Source organism: Parambassis ranga, chromosome 1 (genome assembly GCF_900634625.1).
Source record: "Parambassis ranga chromosome 1, fParRan2.1, whole genome shotgun sequence".
Classification (NCBI taxonomy): domain Eukaryota; kingdom Metazoa; phylum Chordata; class Actinopteri; family Ambassidae; genus Parambassis; species Parambassis ranga.
In genome coordinates, this window is record NC_041022.1 from 18593713 (window position 1) to 18615430 (window position 21718).

The 21718-nt window shown below is 43.1% G+C and overlaps 3 protein-coding genes across 3 annotated transcripts; 1 reads left to right on the top strand and 2 right to left on the bottom strand.

Moving 5' to 3' along the window:
* Positions 1-770: 770 nt before the first annotated feature.
* Positions 771-17981, top strand: slc5a10 (solute carrier family 5 member 10). The gene is made up of 15 exons (XM_028402645.1): positions 771-1215; positions 1302-1373; positions 1744-1848; positions 2376-2435; positions 2726-2830; positions 2913-3018; positions 3121-3201; positions 3274-3479; positions 5642-5777; positions 12903-13010; positions 13114-13264; positions 13405-13573; positions 15869-16084; positions 16591-16684; positions 16781-17981. Exons 1-15 carry the CDS (start codon positions 1108-1110, stop codon positions 16972-16974), a joined length of 1911 nt encoding a protein of 636 aa, XP_028258446.1. The 5' UTR covers positions 771-1107; the 3' UTR covers positions 16975-17981.
* On the bottom strand, positions 4313-12170 carry fam83gb (family with sequence similarity 83 member Gb). The gene is made up of 5 exons (XM_028400282.1): positions 10933-12170; positions 9546-9713; positions 8532-8656; positions 6212-7568; positions 4313-5349 (listed from the first exon to the last, which is right to left on the bottom strand). Exons 1-5 carry the CDS (start codon positions 11422-11424, stop codon positions 4984-4986), a joined length of 2508 nt encoding a protein of 835 aa, XP_028256083.1. The 5' UTR covers positions 11425-12170; the 3' UTR covers positions 4313-4983.
* A 343-nt stretch (positions 17982-18324) lies between the features above and the next one.
* LOC114432902 (GRB2-related adapter protein-like) lies at positions 18325-21361 on the bottom strand. Its single transcript, XM_028401438.1, has 5 exons — positions 21284-21361; positions 21100-21197; positions 20632-20751; positions 18610-18907; positions 18325-18504 (listed from the first exon to the last, which is right to left on the bottom strand). The coding sequence occupies exons 1-5, from the start codon at positions 21359-21361 to the stop codon at positions 18325-18327; spliced, it is 774 nt and encodes a 257-aa protein (XP_028257239.1).
* Positions 21362-21718: the final 357 nt, after the last annotated feature.

Here is a 21718-nt window from a genome sequence, read left to right on the forward strand (position 1 = left end):
GTGTGTGCTAGCACGTGTGTGTGTGAGAGAGAGATTAATGATGCTGTGAGTGACGTCAGGTTGTCTCCATCTCCACCACCATCTGCTCCTTATAGCAGACAAACACCGGCCAGCAGTTTGTGTGTGATACTGAGTTAATTTCACATCAGAGAGCACAAAGCGAATTCAGTCACTTTCTTTGTCTTTTTTATATAATATTACATTATTATGGATGGATGGAGAATATGTGGAAGACATTGTAAAGAGTCTTTATTTACGACAATTATTCTAACAAGTATCAAACCTCTTTTATTGGAATTATTCAGAACATCAACCTTTGGCCAAAGAGTTATATATTTTATCAAAACACATTAAATATTTCAGTTAATGTGTCATGTAAAGTGAAACACTTATCTCAGTATTTGTATAAAGTAAATAAAAGCTTTGTTTGTAACAATCCCAAAACATATTTTCAATGATTTCCATGAAACCATAAACAGCTCACAAAGCTGTTGTCTCACACATTCACTGACCCTATTAGCACTTACCAGAGGATGTTTGTGTGTCGAGACGCTAATGATTATAAACTTGTCATTGCCAATGATTGACCACCTGTGTGTGTGTGTAAGTGTGTGTCTCAGCATGGACTCTGGTCCACATGAGCATCTGCTGTACTCCACTGCTCACCCACACCGTGTACTCCATTATCCCCTAGCACAGTGTGTGTGTGTGTGTGTGTGTGTCAGCGCTGCAGGTGCCACATTAAGGTGATGTGTTTAATCATCAATTCAAGCAAGGGACTGCCCTCTTCACATCTTCTACATCTCACATTAAGATTTTTAGTAACAGAGAGGTCAGCTTGTAGTTCAGCAGAGAGAGGACTTTTGCCAAAGGCTGGTGTGTGTATGCGTTTGTGTGTGTGTGTGTCAGCGAGGAAGTGAGTGTGCTGGTTTACAGGTTTTAGAGAGTATAAGGTGTTCTTTATGGTGTTTGCCAAGTGGTCTATGGTGTCAGATTGTGCGAGTGTGAGTCAGTAGTCTGATGAGATAGGTGTAGGGAAAGAAGAAGACTTTGCTTTTTGTTTTGTTTTTTGAGGGGGCATATTTTTTAAGCAGCGCCACTGTCAGGATGTCAAATTCCACCATCAACTTCTATGCATTGTCGCAGTCCTTCAGCTCCTCTGACATTATTGTCATAGCAACCTACTTTCTTCTAAACCTTGCTGTTGGCATCTGGGTAAGAGTCAGTGCTGTGTATGTGTTTGTTTCTGCTGATACAGTTTGGGGATGTGGATGCTCGTGTGTAACAGAATTCTCTAACAGTCATCATGCAGGGTGAGCAGAAATACACTGAGTGGATATTTCTTGGCTGGACGGGACATGGCCTGGTGGCCGGTGAGTAGCAGTGATTTACTATAGATCAGAGACTGCACTGTCCTAAATGTAGTTTGTAATATATGCAGTTAAATTACTTTAGTAAGAGGTTTAAAACCCTCTAACCAACCCTGTTTTCTCAAGCTGGCATCAGTATTTAACTAAACTACAACCAATACTTTGAAATATTATTGAGTCAAAAAGTACACCCTTCATGTGACCCATTGGTTTGAAGAATTAAATAATAATAATTGAATTTTAATAATTTGTCGTACTTTGCTAAAACTAATTGACAAAGCATTCACGTCAGATATGAATAAAACATTCGCTGGTTTGTAGAATACAAAAAAACAGTGTGAAACAATGAGATATTCTGTTTCTTTGGGAACAGATTGGATCATCTCTGTTTGCCAGCTCAGAGGGCTCAGGCCTGTTTATCGGACTGGCTGGGACTGGAGCTGCTGGAGGCATCGCTGTCACTGGTTTTGAATGGAATGTGAGTAAAAAAGCACAAATAGCACGCATGTATTCAACAAAGCATTATGAGATGGCATTCTAATGTCTTTGTTAGTAACTAAACTAATTCCATCTGGAATGAAGCAGAACTGGCCTGCTAATCTGCCTAAAAGCAGTTTCCTTTGTGGTGTGATGACTGGACAAACAAAGACAACATAGCACACTGGTTATCCTTTTGTATCTGAATAATCATTAGATTTTAGGCTTTGTTATAGATATCTCCTTTAATAACCTATTTCAAAATATCCCTGTCTGGTAAAGTAAATCTCAATTGTGTGCAGTGAGTTGAATTCCTTCAGAGCAGTCAGCGTGCAGCAGGGGGCAGCATCACAACCGTTTTTTTTTTTTTGCACCATCCAGCTGTTTTCTACGGTTATGAAATGCATGCAGATCACAACGAGTTAAATGTTTTACAAGTTTGAACTGTGGGATTTCTTTTTCCTTGAACTATTGTGGATAATCTGGTTGAACACATTTGTTTTTATGTCTGTCTTTTCTTCCACTCAGGCCACCTACGTGTTGCTGGCTCTGGCCTGGGTCTTTGTCCCTGTCTACATTTCCTCAGGGGTTAGTTCACACACACAGAGTGGGTCTGCTTCTTAAGGCTGGTTCATCAGGTATATTTAGTTGTCAAGAAGAAACTTTTACCTAACGAGGAATCCCTGCCTCGTGCATTCCACAACAGGGTGTTAACACTACTGCTCTCACAACTGTCTTCTAACAACAGGGACCATAAATCACAGTATTCCTCTTGTTTGGTGTGCAATTATATTTAGCAGAACATGTTAATACTGAGATCATACTGACCTGAGATTCTGGCTGTGCTGTGTTAAGGATGTTGAAATGTGTGTGTTCAGATAGTGACGATGCCGGAGTATCTGGGACGGCGTTTTGGGGGAGAAAGGATCCGAACATACCTGGCTGTCCTCTCACTGATGCTGTCTGTCTTCACAAAGATATCAGTAGGACAACGCATGCAAAGGCTTAGCACAAAACCCTTGGCTGTGAAAATAAATCTTGACAGATGTGTTTTTGTGCCACTAGACTGACCTGTACTCTGGAGCCCTGTTTGTTCAGGTGTGTCTGGGATGGAACCTCTACCTGTCCACAGTCCTCATGCTGGTGGTCACTGCTCTTTACACTATTGCAGGTATAAGATGACATGAGGGCAGACAATTTATTATTTATTACATTATTATTATTACATTATTCACAGCTGAGTATGAGAACATTCACACTGCCTTCCCCTCAGGTGGTCTTGCTGCTGTCATCTACACAGACACTCTGCAGACATTTATTATGATTGTTGGTGCAATTATCCTCACAATTACTGGTATGTAAGACTACTCATTTAAAGGAAAAATGTAAAAAGTTTTTAATACTGAATGAAAACGTTTGTTACCAGCATTCAACGAGATCGGTGGCTTCAGTAACCTGGAGCGTGTGTACAGTCTCGCAGTGCCCAGTAAGATTATACCCAACAGTACCTGCCATCTTCCGAGGCCGGACGCCATGCACCTATTCAGAGACGCCGTCACCGGAGACCTGCCCTGGCCTGGCATGACTCTGGGGCTCACCATACTGGCCACCTGGTATTGGTGCACTGACCAGGTATGTCAAAGATTTACACTCAAACATACAGTCATTTCAGTGGTTTTCAGTACGAATGGTCACGGAGTCACTCACAGTTTGACAAACCCATATGCCCTGGTCGTCCTTCTGGCAGGTTCCTCCATCTCTACAGTGGAGTTCTGAATCTCTGCTAGAGGACAGTCACCTGGCCTTTGTGTAAAGTGCTGGTGCTTACAAATGTCTCCCCTTTCACAATTATAAATGCCACAGAGCTCTGTTGTACCCTCTTCCTGATCTATGCGTAATGCAGTTTTATAGGGGAGGTGTACAGAGACTTTCTTAGAAGTAATTTAATTTTAGTTGCAGTGTCTCTTACAATAAAAATGTCTCTAGGCACTTAGTAAGTAAAGGGAAAGGACTCCACTACAGTGCAGCTTCTCTAAAAGGGGCTTGTTTCCAGCAACAAAAAGACAGTAATAGGTACATATAACTCATGTTCCAGTGTTTGTTTTAATAATAGTTTTTACATTTAATTGAAAAGTTCGTACTCATTGTCTGCAACTGCCCACAGCATGAAAAGGTGGTATAATCTTTGCTTTTATTTTTAATACTTTCCTTTCTAGACCCTTCTACTAATGCGACTCCTTCCACAAATCTTAAACAGGTCAGACACCATCAAATTGCCCAGATGATGATTCTGTGCCAAACCCAAACTGCAGCCTTAAAAAGTCCATTCTGAAACCAAGAAGCTACAATTACATTCTTCTAAAAAAAAAAACAGACACACTTAAAAATATCTCACCGTGCCCACAGTCAGATCAGTTCTGTAGGACAACAGGTATGTACTGGTCACTTAATAAGGAAACAAAAAAGCTAGTTCAGCAACAATCTGCCCTTTTATTTACAACATTCATTTCTGGTCCCAAGTCAGTGTTTAACATTGCATATTTCTACATCAGTACACAAAATCAACCACATTGCCACACATTTTAAAACTTTGAATACAGCAGTCCTCTCTTCTCCTCATCAGTGATCAATCACAGAGGTACCAACGAAGAGTCTGACTGTTGTCAGTGGGTGGAAATAGTCTGATATTGTGTGTGACAGAGACATCAGAAACATTACAGAACAGAGGAGCAGAAAAGCAGTTGAGGTAATTTAGAAATATTTGTTAACAGAATGTGTACAGAACTGCCTGAGATGACAGAGAAGAATATCACAGCTGATCAAATGTGGCACCATCTGTTAGACTGATCATCTACTCCATCTTATTAAAACACTGGGAGGATGCTATGGGTGTTTGTAAACACAAATATCAAATGGTAAATCATTATCATAGATTTCCTCAGTTTTCCGGCTAATTAAGTTTAGCTCTCTATTGAGGCCCTGCAGGCAAACCAGAAAGTCCCAAGGAAACAGTTCTTGTAAGTTGCGCCTCAACTCATCAGAATGAAGATAGAAAAGATTCCACACCGAGGTGTCACCAGTTTCTTAGCAGGAAGTGTGACAACAAACACCTGTGTACCTGTACTGGCTGACAGTTCTATCTTGCAGCCTTATTACTCTGAGATGCTTTCTTCTGTGATGCTCCTCCTCGGGCCCTCAAATGTTTGAAATTGCTGAGTTTTGATAGAGACACTCCCAGTAACCCTGATGGAAAGCCTGGTGGCTGTGGTGATGAATGATCCGTCTTCCTGTAGCCTGGGCTGTGACGACGCGGTGATCGCCCTGAGCGGGACTCACCGCGCAGCTGGGCCGAGTCAGGCTGCAGCATTTGGCCCTGCCAGTAACGATGTCCTCCTATAACAGGGGCAGCTGTTCGGGTGGGACGATGAAAACTTCCTGGTTTAGCAATGATTACTTTTGGGCCACTGATGTCACGCCCGGAAGATCTAGAGGTCTGAAACAACTGAAAGGAAAGAAGAGGAAGAGAGCGATGAAAAGAACTGCACATACTTCATTTATTTAACACATTTAATCCTCAGTCCTTTACTATTGCTAACTCACTTAGCACTGCATTGGGTACTAGTTTGATCACCAGATCTACTTCTTCTATCTTCTTCTAACTTCTTTATCTTCTTAAACTGGATGTAACTGTTGTTTTGTTGTGCATTACACTGCACTAATTGCATTATATTTTATTACACTACACATTTCTTTATCTTGTGCTTAAGTATGGCAATGTCTTTTTGTATGTGTAGGTTATTGTACAACGATCCCTGTCTGCTAAGAACATGAGTCATGTGAAAGGAGCATCCATCCTGGCTGCCTATCTGAAGATTCTGCCCTTCATCTTCATCGTCCTCCCTGGCATGATCAGCCGAGCCCTCTATCCAGGTGCATCCAAACACACATGTGGACAGGCACACACACACGCACACACACACCTTACTCTTGAAAGAAAAGTAAGCCATGTTTACTGTAATCAGGTAGTGACTTGCTTTAATTCCACTGATGTAACACACCCATTTTCAAAAGGTTGCGTGTGTGTCTGTGATGATATATATTCAGGGAATTTCTGAACTAGTTTTGATTAGTGATGACTCGGTGAGCATTAAAGACAAGCATTGTGTCATCAAGGACTTTGACCGACATTTCTTTTGATATTTGTCATATACCCAATAACATAAAAATATATAGCAACACAAAAGTGTTGTATTTACAATTATACAACACTACATGATATATATATAATATAACCCAGGTGTAATTATTGCTAGATAACACTGTTTATTTAACAGTTATTGAAAGTATTACTGCTCGTTGCCTACCTGTCCTATGTGCCTGTGTGGGGACGGGTGTCCCTGCCTGCGCAGCTGCTGTGACTGGCGGATGAGGGCAGCACTGTCCTCTGAGTGACTGGGCTCACGCAGGTCCAGCATACTCTGAGAGAGGCGGGCCATCATGTTGAACCCATCTCCTTGACGATGCCCACGACCTGACCCTGTTGTGACTCCATTGGTCAACAGGTCACACTGCGTCGTCTGTGAACAGTCATAAAATTCCTCCTCTGATGCTGTGGACGCGCTTGAAGGATGCTCATTGGCTGCTTGGTCACACATGACCTTGGTACTGTCTTGGCTGCCATCACCATTGCTGCCAGAGTCCCTGCTGTTGTCTTTTGAGGTCATGTGGCCTGGTGTTGACTCCTGCGTTTTCTTTTTTTTCAGTGAGCCACCATGACTTTCCTGTGGGTCCATTTTTATCAGAGTAACCTGTGCGTCGCTGTGCTGCTCTGAGATGGTGGAGTCTATAACTAACTGCAGTGTGCGGCGTTTGGGGACAGGAGGGGCTGTAGTTTGTGTCTCTGGGGATTGCGTGACATTGTCTGATGACTGTGCATCAGCAGTAACTTTGGGTGGTGGTGTAGAGATGTGTGCATTTGGTTGTGTGTCCTGTGTTGGAGGTGCGCTGGGCTGTTGAGGGGAATCTGTTTGGTCTTTTTGGGAAGTGTTGGTTGGACTCACTGGAGTAGAGGTGTCCGGGCTCGTATTCCCAGCAGGATCTTTTGGTGTTTCTGCAGCTGTTGCATCCTGACCTGAAACAGGTTTCTCAGTCTGAGCTGCCACTGCCAGTGGTGAGCTAAAACGTATAGCCTGACTAACCTCAAACCTCTCTGACCTCTGTAAATGAACCTGATTGGCTCTCTTTTCATCCCTGATGTTGATAAAGCCTATCACATCACTTGGTGGGTCTGGCTCTGGCCAGGTAGGCAGATATGGGATCAGGTATGCTTTCTCCAGATTGGCTAACCCTGGATGTATGGGTGGCTCCTCAATAACCTCCTTAAGTCGTCCTTTCATTATTTTTAGCCCAGTGGGATTCTGGGAGTTTGAGTTCTTGTTGCTGGAGTTTTGGTCAGAGGAGGAAGGACTTATGTGGGTTCCCGTGGCAACAAGAGCATACTTGGGATTGATGAGTTTTCGAGCTACAGAAGCTGGCACGGGAGTAGGAGCCATCTGAGGGAGTGGGTCTGGGATTGGTTCATCTACCATAGGAACCTTGTTGAGAGACACACCTCTGGACATGAGGTATAGGTCACGAAATTGCAGGTCAAAAGTCTCCACTGCCTGTCCTGTGATGACAGTGATGAGGTTACGGTCCAAACGAGAGGAGGACCAGGTGAAACTGGAATGATACAGAAATGGAAACTCCTATTTAATGCTCTTGTTTGCCTGTCCAGCCCAGTTACATCTTAACTCTTTTTCCATCGCAACCCCAACAGTTATTAAATTTAATTATTACACCAGACATTCTACCCTCAAGTCATGCATCAGATTATACGCTTTGATCACACGACATAAATTTTCCTCCTCGGCTTCCTGTTAGAACAAGGATACAGTTTATGAGAGTATGCAGAACTATTGGTAAATAGACAATTAAACATGGCAGTTGACAAACGGAATCTGTCTAATTAGCTTTGGCTGATAACATTTAAGCTCACTGGAACATGTGATCACTGGTTTCCAAGGGAAAAAGTGGAGCTTTGGCACAATGTGTAATGTGTTACCCGTATTTTCAATCATTGCAGTATTCCCAGATGGCATATGGTGCTGTGTGTGTATGATAATGATAATTGTGTGATGTATTAAAGGAACAATGTGCAGGATGTTTCTCAAGGTAACAGGTTCTGATATCAGATATCACATATCATGCAGTTATCTCTGCAACACGAGACACACACCTTTGTCACAGCTGTTCTTGGCATTTGGTTTGTTTATATGAGATGTAAGTCTATAAATTTATCACTATATGTTAACTTTTTATCTTTTAGAATCAATGCTACAGTTAACACTTTTGGAAAAAATAGATGAACGTTTAGTTTTCCATCACTGGAAAAGCTAAATTGTTCTCTCAATTCAACAGCTTGATGCTAGATTGGTCTGTTGTTTTTGCACTGGGCTGGCCTTGTACAGTTGACTTAATGCTGCACTGAAAACTGCAAAAGACAAGTTGTTAAACACAACTGCATTTAGCATCTTCCGGATCAATAAACTAAAGCGGTGAGCTGAAAGACTCCAAACTGTAGGGAACTGCAGTGTGATTATTCTCTGAGGGTTTGTCTTTGCACTAAACTGCTGCACTGCTCACCTGTATGAGCCAGAGATGGCTCTATCTCCATCTACCAGTAGAAACTTCTGGCTCAAAGATCCACGGACCTTCTGTGCCGACCGTGTGAAGAGCTCCACACCTCCACAGCAGCGCACTCGCAAATTCTGCACACACAGACACAGACATACAGGGTCAATGCTGTGTAAACTAAGGCTCTAGGGGATTTAGTATTGATGAGAGGAAGGATTTGAAGCAAACAAAAGAGAAATAAAGAAGACAAGAAAGTGGAGACAGAAAAAAAAATGAATTTCCTTTTTGCTCAAGAGTCAATGCACAGCATTAATAATGCCAAATCCCAGTGTTGTGTAGCTGTACAGGTTAGAGCACGGACTATATCCATGTATGTGCATGCTTGTATGACACACCCTGTGGTGTTTGTCTTCGAGCCCTGTGATAAGGGTGTGGTTCCAGGCTGAGTGCTAAATGTTCTGTGTGAAATCTCACAGAAGTCATAAACGCTCACAATAACAGCAGCGATAAGAATTGAAAGGGAGAAAGTGAGGGGATGTCTGGCAGTTAATGTGATGAGGAAGGAAGAAGGAGAACTGAAAGAGAAACATATATACAGCAAGTAAACACAGTGTGTGTGTGTGTTTCACTTAATCGCCTGCAGCACAGGCGGGAATGTGTTTAGTGTCTTTTTGGCCTCTAGTCATCTAAAATATTTTGTACCGAGCCACCGCCACCCCCACCCCCACCCCCCTCCAATCACATCAAGTACTAAGTATTTTCTGTTACTGCCTAGAAGACCAAAGAACTTTAACTTGCAGCCAAACACTAGCTGGTTTTACAAAAGCCTGCAGGCCAATCTTGTCAGCTGACATGAATCATGCGCCCTACTTTCAAATATCCCCCATATATAGTATTATTAAAAATAGAGCTTTTTAAAAATACCCATTCTCTGTTGTTGCGAACGTGTCAGCCATCTCTCCAACTGGCTCACCTCCAACCTTATCAAAACACGATCTGCACCTCGTGCGCCTGCATACTAACCTTTAGGTGTCCACGATGCATATCAGCTCTGCCACACATGGAAAGAAAGCAGGGGACTGCGGCCATGTCGATGATAATGTACACAGGAATTCTACGTTTGAAGGCTGCATCCAGCAGGTCTCGAAAGATATCCACGTCTGTAAACACATCCATCACCACAGCTATCACCTGTACACACACACAGGAAGCCACAAATGGTGTTATTGTTTCCTGATCTGCAAGGGTGGGTTTGATTTAAACTGCTCTTATCAACAATATTGAAACAATTATATCCTCATAGGAAGCTGGCCACTTGTGAGAACTGAGTTCAAACAATAAATTAGAGCAAATATCGTTGCTGTCCAGAAAATGAATGTTCTTTAAAGACAGTATGTTTTCCACAGCAAAGCCACACCTGTGACCAAAAGTTGTTCCATAAGTTCGAATATTTTTCCATAGAGTCAAGTCACCTTTACTGTCAGCACAAAGAGCGAGCCGTGTAGGCCTTCGCTTTCAAGTTGAGTCTAATGCTTTTTGTTGTTGCTGTGCTACATATCAGCATGCCAGCATTCAGAGTTAAAGTTGATTTATAGGCTGCTTCTGGCATGATGTCAGATGGGTTTTTTTTCCACTGCTGCGTCAAGCTCAGGCTGGTCTCAATAAAACTGTGCTGTGTGTGGATGTGAGAGTGGCACAGGAGGGGAAGTAGGTCTGCCACACAAGACTGAATTAAAGTCAGACTGAAGAAGTCGGTGTCAGATTAGCTTTGCCTCGTGTGTAAATAAATAACTGTCAGCAGTCTGAAAACAACAAGTCAAACCCGTGACCCAAAAAAAACATCCATATTCTGTCAGTGTTACGGAAGATCAAACAATAGAAGTAGTAGAATAGAAGTGACAGTGAGTGTGTGGCAACAAACTCTTTATCAGTTAATCTGTTCTGCCATGACTAAGAGCAACGATGCAGGCACATCATATAACTTGTTAGATGAAACAGTGGCAACTTTAAATACCTTGTTTATCTATTTTATCTACCTGCAACAAGTCGAGACACATAAACATTTATTTCTGCCAGAGAACCAATCATCAATGAATTATTCCTCCCTTACATATAACACAATGTCCTTATAAAACTATTAAAGTTCTGTGACTGTCAGGCTGGCTTTGCAGATTATTATAGTGGTGCGTTCAATGGTACAGCTAAAAACAGTTTTTAAGACTCCAATGACGTGGTGCATTTATACAGTTTGTTCTTTGTTGGAATGTGTTTTGTCACCCCACATGTTTGCCTCCTAAATAAAACATCCAGGCGTCACCACCAGACTTTAAACCAGGTGGTAAAAGTCTAAATAAAAACAACATGTCTGTTTTGGTGGACATCCTCTGAACTTAACACCTCCATCTTTTACCTTCTGAGCTGATGCAATGCTCTTGCGCACCACTTCCTTGATGTGTGTGTGACCATCGGCTGGAGGTTGCGTGTACACGGTCACGCGCGTGACCCCTCGGTATGAGATAGCCTCGGGCCAGCCCAGGTCCAGCTCTGCCACCGAGGCTTCAGACCGGTCAGGCCAGTACTCCAGGGACACATCACCGTCTCCAGCTTCTTCCCCGAAGCCTGGAGTAATGCTGCTCTGGCCCGGCGTGTCTGGCTTCTGGTGATGCTCATGCCCAGGCCGGTAGGCCTCTGCTGTGCGTGTAATCCGCTCCTGCTCCTGTTCCGAGAGGAACTCCCGGATGCCATTCTGATGGACGTAGTCCTTGAACGCGTCGCGGCCATTGGTGATGAGAGCCTCGAGCGCTAGTCTTTGGTCCTCACTGTAGAAAAACTCTGGTTTGCTCTCGCTCACGCGCCAGTTGACGTGGTGGTCGTCCAGACACTGGATCTGAGAGAGCGCCATGAGCCCGCTGCACCCGCCGGTCAACACACAGTTAAGTTGTCAAACCGCTCTGACCCACTTTCCGCTCGTCAGTCCGGACAAACTGAGAAAAAGTGCGATCAGTCATTACGCTCCATACCGTGTCCGCGTGGTAAACAGATCCGTCCGGTGGGACCGTGGAGATTTAATCAGAGGGAAAGGGGACCGCTATCAGTTCCTCAACACGGGCTCCGGCTCCGCGCAGATCTCCGGTTACTGACTCTCCCTCAGGTGTTGTTGAACAAAGCTCCCCCGCCCTGCCACGCCTTTTCACCTGACGGGGGCCAGGTAGCTGCGTCGGCGGCGGCGGCACGGCTCAGCTGCTCCAGCCCCGGGGCCCGGCAGTCATGGATCCAGGCAGCAGTGGGCGGATGAGTGTCTGCCAGTGAGTCAGTCCAAAGCGGAACACGTACTTGAGATAGAGAAAGAAGTCATTAACCCTCCTATAAAAGGTGTCGAAACACTGCGTGAGTCAAAGTTGCGCTGACGAGTCACTTTGACTGCAGACGTTCACAGATGTTCAAACGACACACAAAGCGCTAAACTTCACTAACGCGATCCAACTTTCACTACGCCCGAGTCCACAGCTGCTCTTCTTTAACTCTCAGCAGACACGAAGTTTAACCGAGGTCCAGTAGACCGTGCGGTGGAGCTGCCGGCGTGTCTCTGACCTGGAATTCGGCAACGGAAGCTCGGTCACCGGGGGCAGAAAGGCGGAGTGTCCGGTAGTGGGTTAGCAACGGCGAGCTGTAAAACTCCACCCTCTTCCCTGGACAGAGAGACAGAGAGAGAGAGAGAGGACATGTTTTTCACCCCAAATCACAACCCTTACGAAAGACGGTGTAATAACTAACCCTGCTGGGACTCATAGTTTAACTTTACAAACATAATCATTTATCCACACAGACTCATCTGATGGCTGCTTAGTGATCTGTGCGCTGGATGTTCTGTGTGATAAAACACTGAGAAATAATGATGGTCTGAATCAGGGTTAAAAATGTATTTTAGGATTAAGGGTTAAACTGGGTATCAACTTTTTTTTCATCCCACAGACCTTTGAACATTAGATTATTGTAGAAAAAGTCAATTCAATGTGATGTGATTACAGTCACACAGCATTACTTTGAGGAAAAAAGGCTGCAGATGACAGTGGGTGGTGAGGAGTTCTTTCATTTTCTGTCCCATGACAGTATGGTATTACACAGCAGGCAGGTCTTCATAAAGACATTCACGTGTTTTTATACATTTACAGCACAGATGGTCACAGTATTGGTTTTTCTATGAGTACCAAGATTCTATTTTACTAAACTTTGATCCTTGTTTGGCCGAACACCAGAAAGTTGGTTTCTCAACAGATGTTGAAAAACAAACAGACTTCGAATGATAATCACAGTGAAGAACATGGAATCTGGGTGAGAAGATTGTGTGTGTATTTGATCAAGCTTTGTCTGCACCCTCAGACACTGTAGGATGTGTGGATCCAGAGGAGTGTGTGCGTGTGTGTGGAGCTGAGGTGGGATGCTCCAACATCGCCTTTCCCAAACTGGTCATTGAACTCATGCCAAGTGGTGAGAACACAGCTCTTATCCCAAATATTGATAGTAATTCTATTTTCTAATCTGTCAAGGTTTTCCTGGCTCACATCTGTGTGTGTGTCTGTGTGTGTTGTAGGCTTGCGGGGACTTATGATTGCTGTGATGATGGCTGCTCTGATGTCTTCGCTGACCTCCATCTTTAACAGCAGCTCCACACTCTTCACCATGGACATCTGGAAGAAGCACCGCCCACGAGCCCCTGAGAAAGAGCTGCTACTGGTCGGCAGGTATGTCGCTTATAGACTGGTGGAAGAGCTTTAGAACATCTGTCCTGCTTTAGTGACTGTGAAGGAATGTTTACACAAGGCTTAGAGAAGAGAGACTTATGTGTACAGAGAGTGTGAAAAGGACGTTCTGTCTGTCCCAGGATTGTGACTGTGATCCTGGTGGTGGTGAGCGTGGTGTGGATCCCCATCCTTCAGTCGGCCAACAGCGGGCAGCTGTATGTTTACATCCAGTCAGTGACAAGCTACCTCGCCCCACCTGTCACTGCTGTCTTCACAATGGCCGTCTTCTGGAAGAGGACCAATGAGCAGGTAACACACAAGAACAGACATGCACAATACACAAGTATAAACTGTCTAATTTGGCTGGTAAGCAGTAGCTTAAATAACACATTACAATGTCAGAAAATCAGGATAACATGAAAGATAAGAGCAACATTGTCATTAATAATCCTTACAGCCCTAGACACAAACATACAACTGCCCCACTATTTAAAAAACATTAAATCTTTTCCCAGGAATACTTTTAAGAGGGTTCTGATTTTTCACTGGGCACTGTTTGTCCTTTCTCCTACACTGTAAACTTTTATAGGCATCACATGGGATCCTGCTTTGCTCAGCAGTCTCTCTCTCTCACTGGTGTGGACTCCCCTGTGTGTGTGAGAGTGTGTGATGTTTGTGTTTCATTTTATGAAGTGTATTGTTTGTTATTTCTTGTGAACCAGCATGAATTCACTGCACTCAGACTTCAAAGCCATTGTATTTGTCTGATAACAAAATGACAGAAGTTGTGATTATTACTAGATAAGAGTGAGTTAAACGTAAAGATACCAGTCACATTAGCAGACTGTCTATCAGCTGGCACGTGTTCAAACATTGTTTGACTGCATGTAAAGTCTGCTGGATATTCAAGACTCAGTCCCCTTTTTTTTACGAGTCAGTCCTGGGTGTGTCCGCACTCCGCTGGCGTGCTGTTCAACAACTGCAATGAAGACTTTTTTTTTTAAAGTAAACTCTAATTCTAATCACTGAATATAAATATTACCTTTTAGCACTACCTGGGATAACACTTGAAATGGCAATAGCCACACCTTAAAAATAATACTTTGTCTGATCAATTTTATTTAACCACCTATTTCCTGCTAATATGTTTTTTTCAGCAGCAAACTAAACATCATAATAAACACTAATTTGGGCAGAGTGGTGGTGAAGTAAAGTCGGTGTCTAAAAATGGTGTTGATGTAGATTCTCAGTCATCCAGGTCATTTTCATTCAAAGAGATTGAAGCTAGGCGTCTGGACTTGTGGAGGTTTCTTGAAGACGTTTCGCTGCTCATCCAAGCAGCTTCATCAGTTCTAACTGTTTGGTGGGGAAACATGGTTTATATGTGGTGGAGGACCTCAGTGGGTGGGTCTGTGTGAAACTCTCAAACAATAGCACTAAATGTCTCCATACTTACCTGTGTTGGTCTGACTGACTGTGTCTGGTGGGACAGGTTGACGGTCCATTGTTCTCGCTGTGAACATGTGACTTGAGTGAAACTTCCTGGGAATGGATGGAATCACTGCATTGTATGTGGTAGCAAGATGATGTCTGAGGCCACCACCTCTGTTAAGGGATGGTTTTTCCAGCTTAACATAGATGGCTTCCTTGACTCCTCTTTCAAACCATCTGTCCTCTCTGTCTAGGATGTGGACATTGTTGTCCTCAAAGGAGTGTCCTTTCTCCTGGAGGTGAAGGTGAACAGCTGAGTCCTGTCCTATGGAGGTGGCTCTCCTGCGTTGTTTTGTGGCGTGGTTGTTTACTTTCTCCGATGTACCGATCAGAGCATTCCTAGTTTACTTAGCTTTCTTCCAGAAATCAGGTTAATGACCTATGAAAAACATGTTGAGAGATTGCAGTTACACACAAGGTGTGAGCTTTTTATATGAGCATAGCGATATGTTCACTGAGCATATCTTGCAAAAATCTGAGTGAGGTCAAAGGACACACATCAGTTCAGGATGTGTCACACAGTGAGTCATGTGGTAGTGTAGACTGCAAATGGAGTCGTTTACATGGGAACATGAAGTGTGCAGTCCTTGCAAATTTGAATCAGGATCAAGATAGTCAAGATAATAACCCGAAAATGACATCTCTGTCACCCTCCACATTACTTTCTTTTCAATACATCGTTCTTTCTTTTTGGCTGTAATAAATGGTGATAAAAGTGAAGCAGGTAACACACAGGTACAAACACAGTACATACACAATGCAGCACACAACCATAAACTGCTTGATTTGACTGAGAAGCAGAAGCCTATATAACATAATTGTATTCAAAGTGAGTGAGTGAGTGCAGATGTCTGCTCCGTCTGCTGTGACAAGGTGATTACCTTTCATGTGTGCATAGTCAAACTGCATGGGCCACATTCTTCAGTGAAGGGTAAACTGACAAAGAGACAGAGACCTATTTGTGTCACTGCACGTGCATGTACGTTAGAAGTGACAACGATGACAGATTATTGTGGTGGGAAAGTGAGTGTGAGCATTTACACACCCGTTAGAGGGATTCCTGCAGCTTATCAATCAATGTAATGTCATATACACGTGTTTGTGTGTTTTCAGGGCGCCTTCTGGGGCCTGATGGTGGGTTTGGTGGTGGGTGTGTGTAGGATGGTGCTGGAGTTTGCCTTCCCTCCTCCCATATGTGGTGTCGTGGATTCGGCGCCTTTGGTGTTACGCAGTGTCCACTACCTTCACTTCGCCATCCTGCTCTGTGGGCTCACTGCTATCGTGGTTGCTGTGGTATCGCTGCTCACACCGCCGCCCAGCCCCGAACAGGTGTGTACACATGGATACAGTAAATAACTGAACAATTAGGGAAGTGTGTTTTTTAAGGTTGTTTTACTGTTGATACAGCTGTGCTGTTATCAACTGAAAACAACAAGGATAAATCAGAGGTAAAGGAACATGTGAGTGAGTTATCCGCGGGCTGATCTCCATGAATGGAAAACAGCCGAAGAAGCCAGGCATACAGAATGTAAATCCAAAAGATCAACATTAAACTGCAGAATACAGTCAGACTATTGTTGCACATAAAACAAGGACTAAGGACCCATTCGTCACACCTGAGTCAGATGATCGGATGTTATTTGGGCCTTTGTATGAACTCAATCTGCAAACCTCAGCTTTTCTGATGAAATACTTACAGTTGGGTTGTGTCATTACATATTTACTACATTTGTAACCTCAGATTAGAAGAAAAACCAGTTACCACAACTGTCTGTGTCCATTCTAAAGCCAAAGCCAATACATCACGTATTGCATGTGTTTTTCTTCTTTCCCAGATATGTAACCTGACCTGGTGGACGATAACTGAAGGACCACAAAGAGAAATTCCTCTACAGAAAGTGTCCTCTGTCAGCCACCGTAGCGCTCAGGGTAAGAGTCTGAAAACTTTAGCAAAACCCCAGTTACCATGTGATAAATAGAAACCATACACCGTGTGTAACTTCCTGTTTCTGATATGTGTTGCAGGCTCTGAGCCAAAACGGCAAGTTACATGTGGTCAAGGGGCAGGACTGTGTATTTCTGCTTTACGGCGGTCAGAAGAAACTCCAACTCCCAGAGTTCCAAGCATCCGAGAGAACCTATTCTGGTCCAGATTTTGCTGTGTCAATGCTGTCCTGCTGGTCAGCGTTAACATTTTTCTCTATGCATACTTTGCCTGAAGGAAAACACCCTGCTGGGCTCTCCAACATGAACCGGAAGCTCTGCCTACATAACTAGTTCCAGATTCAAGCAGGAGGGGAAGCAAGCTGCTTTTTACTTAGATTACAGCCAAATCATGGATTTACAATGTAAACAAAAACCTGTAGATGTAGCTTCTGGTGCTATCAAATGTCCACATTTAAAACTAGAAAACACCCTCAGAGTACATACCTCCACTCAGGCTGCACAGAGAGCTTGGATTCATCTGTATGTGGATCCACATCTGCATCACATTACAACATAGACATGCCAGATTTTTTCACTCAAGTTTAAATAAAAAACATCCAAACATCTATGGGTACAGCACACTCCAAGCAAAGATTCAAATGTCATGAAACCTACTATATATTAAATTGACATAACAAGGATAAAAGTGAAAAATGTTTATTTTTAAAGATAAGCAGTGAAAGATTTGGGCATTTGTATTACAATTTAAAACAAAGGTTAGTCAGTAATCTGGGGAGGTTGTGTACTGCTTTATAGACAGGACAAAGGGCTTCAATGCTAATATTAGAACAGGTAGTTTGTGCATTTATAATCATGTATAATTATTAGAGCAGTATGTGCCTTAAGTTGTAGGAGACTTGATATTTAATTTTCTTTAAAGGCTTAATGTTTATTATATAGTTTACTACATGTCTTACACTGTATGTATGCCTGTGCAGCAAGCTTTAGTTTATTTATAATATAAATCATACATTTGTGATGTAGGAGTCGTTTTAGATAGCAGAATAATTAGTTATTGTCACAACACATGCACATTTTTTGAGATTTATAAACACCCAAATTTACATCATTTACTAAAAATGTCCTGTGACGCTCTTTCTGTTGACTCACACAAAATACAGTGAGAAGCTGATATAATGTTTTGCAGTGTGTGTCTGTGTGAAATTTGTTGAGAATTGTCAGGCTTTTCTGATTATACGATGTAAGGAATCTCTCCAAGTAATATCTAGATGACTTCAGTGTGTTTTCCTCTTTATATCAAATAAATTAAAAGATATGTGCATAAATGCTCGAGGCTCTGCAAACTTTATACCCAGAAAAAACATTTTTTATTTGGCTTCTGTGCAACATACTTAGTACATTTACAGAGGAAGGTGTAGGGACAAAAACAAGATGGCAACAGAGAGCAAAGACAAAGATCATTTTTAATTCATATTATCATTACAAGCCTCTAGCTCTACAACTATTATTTATTAACACTCAGAGCTGACACAGTATGAGGCTGATCCGGAGAGGGCCTTAACACAATAATGGAAATAGATGAAGTATGTCACTACAGCCTGAGTGACAGTGGCGATACGGTGTCAGTGGTACAGTGGCTGGACGTATTCAGGTGGAAAGACCCCGACTCGGCCACGGCAGCGCCCCCTCCAGCTCAGGCCGCTCGAGCAGTCCAAAAGGTCGATGATGTCACCGCGCAGGAAGTGGAGGTGAGCGGTGTGAGGAGGGGTGTAGTCACAGAGGGCATGAGCCAGACGAGGCTTCTATTCAAAGACAAAACAAATGATATCAGACCAACAGGTGTGTGTTTCTCATAAGTACAGGCTGTTCACGAAGAGAAGCGACGCTTCATGATGGATGAGTCATACCTGCAGTGGCCGTGGGGAAGCTTCTCGCTCTGGGTGAGAGGGGTGAGAGTAGAGGCGGGTGGAGGGGATTGACTCTTGAGAGCTGCTTTTATAAGGGTTAGGATAGGGGTTATATCCAGGATGTGACCATAGCTGAGGGGATAAGGGGGGATCTCTGAGGCAGACTGCTTTCTCCACTGCAATGCTGTGAGTTCTGTAGAAGTCCACCAACCGGTTCAGGGAACAAAACGACTCGTCCCAAATACAGTACTGACCTCCCCCCTCCAGGACTCGGAAATGCTCCACCCTCTCACCATAGCTGCAGAATAAGACAAGGAGAAGGGTGAAGAAAGACAGGTATGTGTGTTTACACAGATACAGCTGCTGTAACTTCATTCTTCAGCCTGTTGTTTTTTTGTTCAGGAATTCAGTCATTCAGCTCATCTGTCAGTCCGAGACACCACAAACCTCTGCATGTGTGGGTGTATCTCTAAAACCATCACATGCAAGCATTGCAAGCATCACAAGCATCTCAGGTGTCAAAGCCAATACATACATTTGAAGTGAAAAGAGAGTGAAAGTTGAAACAACAAGGACAGACGGTGGAGAGGCACTGAAATGATTAGTAGAGCTCCTCTATCGGTCGTGCTAATTAACTGCTAATTATCACCTTACATTACCGCCAACTGATAATAACATTCATGAACATGATCATGAAAATATTAGAGAAATCAAAAGGAGGAAGAGAGACACCAAAGTAAATACAGCAGGAGGGGGCTGGCAACACACCACACACCAACAGCACTCAAAAACACAAACTCATGAAGGAAAGGGTTGCCGTCCAAAATCCTGTCTCAATTACATACTTCTTTATTAATAGATATTATGTAGAACTGTCTACTCAAAGTGTGAAAGAATGAACCTCTTTACACGGTTTTGTAACTTTGTTAGCCTTAATCAAAGTGTGTCTCTGCCACTCTAATAGCAGTTTATGTTTTTCCATGTTTTTCCAAGTCCTAACCACCATTTTCCTTTACTAATATATAAACATCCAAATTAAGTATTTAAACACGCATACACACAGTTTGTATGTGTGTTCTTGTGTAGAATAGAACAATTTATTAATTGAAAATTTAAATGTAAAATTCTGTCATGGTGAATCCATCTGTGTTTTGTGGCTGGAATTACCCTGAAATAATGATGAGGTATATAAGTCAGAAACACACACTGCAGGCTCTCATGGGTCTTTTGAACTCCAGAGCATCATCCCCCTCTGCTGACCTTTGTTCAATATTACGCTGCGTTCACACTTGTGTACATAAATAAGGCACACCTCCTACCTCTCAGACCCTGCAGGCAGACAGATGTTGTGCCTCAGAACTTTAATGTGTGCATAAAATGCACATGCATGTCGATTTACATAATGTACCCGTGTTTAATTAAAGACTGTGCTCTGTTACGCAATGCCCCGATTATTGAACACATTTAATTTACCCTCAATGATTAAATGCGTCCCATGTCGCTTGGGTGACCCAAATAACACCTCCCCTCTCCCTCTCCCTCCCTCTCTTTCTCTTTCTCTCAAACACACACACACACACAGTGTGCTGTCTGTACCGCTGTGATATTTTTAGTGCACCGGGTTCTCGTAGAGCATTTTTAAATAGTCTGGCTCCCTCCTCTCTGCTGACTCTGACACACACTCAAAGACACGTGGATGCTGCAACTTGCTAATGTACTCAGTGAAATGGAAAACAAACACAGGATGATGATGTTACTGTGTATTTCTAAAGCTGTTTTCTGTGCACTGTTTATAGTCTTAACAGCGTGCTGTTAGAACTGCCATGGGGTTTGTCCGATCAGAACACCAAGCAGGAGCTTAAAGTCCATGCTCATAAAGGCATACTGCCAGTGGAGGATGAATAGAGGGGAGTGTAGACAAATATAACCGAGGCACAGCATCACACATCATTTTGGAACTTCACAAGTAAAAGACAAGCAGTCAGACTTATTTCACTCTGCATGTGTGGTGCATTCACTGACCTAACAGACAGAGAAAACTCTCCAGGAGCTGATTCACTCTCTCTCACCAGGAACACTCCAGTATCCTGGCAGCGCAGACGCTGTTCAGCCTCATGTCTCGACACTGGTCCTGCAAACCACCTATTACAGCATAACACAAGCACAGAAAACTTCCTGATCAAAGAATATTAATAAAAATGCTGCAACACTTAACTCACCCTAACCCTAAGAAAATCAATGCTTCCCAACATTCAGAAAACAACAACCCCATTATTACTTTTTCCCCCATCTCTTCGAATTTCACTTCTGTGAAGTGATTTCACTTCTTTTGGCTTCTGAAATACCAGAAGAAGGAAATACTAGGAAAAATTACATTTTGGGGACACTGCATAATTCTAATGGATGACAGGCCACACAGCAAATCAATATTATATCAAATTAGCAAGCACTGCTATAGTTATTACTCAAGTAGACAAATTATTTCTTTACGAATGAGGGAGAAGGGAAATGTAGTTCTCAGGCACGTAGCCACGCTTCCCCTGGATCTCTGCTGTGACCCAGCAAGAATCCTCTTCCATTTCTGTCACCTACAACACACACACACGCACACAATTACTCTGAACATGCAGGAAAATATTTTTTAAGCATTAACACACACCTTTTACCTGCTTACCTTTATAATGTCCCCTTTATGAAAACTGATCTCATCTGCTTCTGATGCTGTGAAAGAGAAAAGAGCCACCGCCTCCATGCTGGATAGACAGAGCAAACCTCAACAACAAATTCACTTCATGAATGAAGAGAGACAATACAGCTGAGTGAGTAAGAGCAGCGCAGGGTTATGATGCTCTAATACAGGGTGAGATAATCACTGTGTGAGTGCGTGTGTGTGCGCAGTCGCTGACATTCTACTCATTAGTTAATGAGAGTTTTCTCTGCGCGTGTGTCCCTCTCTTCATCCATGTGACAGAGTTAGAGTGTGTGTGTGTGTGAACACGTGGAAATGGTCACTGGCCTTTTCATCTCTGTCTGCATGCTGGCTGCATACTTCTGGGGCCATAATGATGCAATTCCACCAGGAAACTAAGGAGGAATACACCTTGTAACT

Bases quoted from the DNA above. Each gene is read 5' to 3' on its own strand.
- slc5a10 (XM_028402645.1), top strand. From the start codon at position 1,108: ATGTCAAATTCCACCATCAACTTCTATGCATTGTCGCAGTCCTTCAGC. The intron at 16,085-16,590 runs GTGTGTACACAT...CTTCTTTCCCAG, and splicing joins CGCCGCCCAGCCCCGAACAG to ATATGTAACCTGACCTGGTG. The intron at 16,685-16,780 runs GTAAGAGTCTGA...TATGTGTTGCAG, and splicing joins CAGCCACCGTAGCGCTCAGG to GCTCTGAGCCAAAACGGCAA.
- fam83gb (XM_028400282.1), bottom strand. From the start codon at position 11,424: ATGGCGCTCTCTCAGATCCAGTGTCTGGACGACCACCACGTCAACTGG. The intron at 9,714-10,932 runs GTAAAAGATGGA...GTGTGTGTACAG, and splicing joins GCATTGCATCAGCTCAGAAG to GTGATAGCTGTGGTGATGGA. The intron at 8,657-9,545 runs GTTAGTATGCAG...CTGTGTGTGCAG, and splicing joins TGCATCGTGGACACCTAAAG to AATTTGCGAGTGCGCTGCTG.
- LOC114432902 (XM_028401438.1), bottom strand. From the start codon at position 21,361: ATGGAGGCGGTGGCTCTTTTCTCTTTCACAGCATCAGAAGCAGATGAG. The intron at 18,908-20,631 runs GTCAGTGAATGC...CTTATTCTGCAG, and splicing joins GAGTTTTCTCTGTCTGTTAG to CTATGGTGAGAGGGTGGAGC. The intron at 18,505-18,609 runs GTATGACTCATC...GTCTTTGAATAG, and splicing joins CTTCCCCACGGCCACTGCAG to AAGCCTCGTCTGGCTCATGC.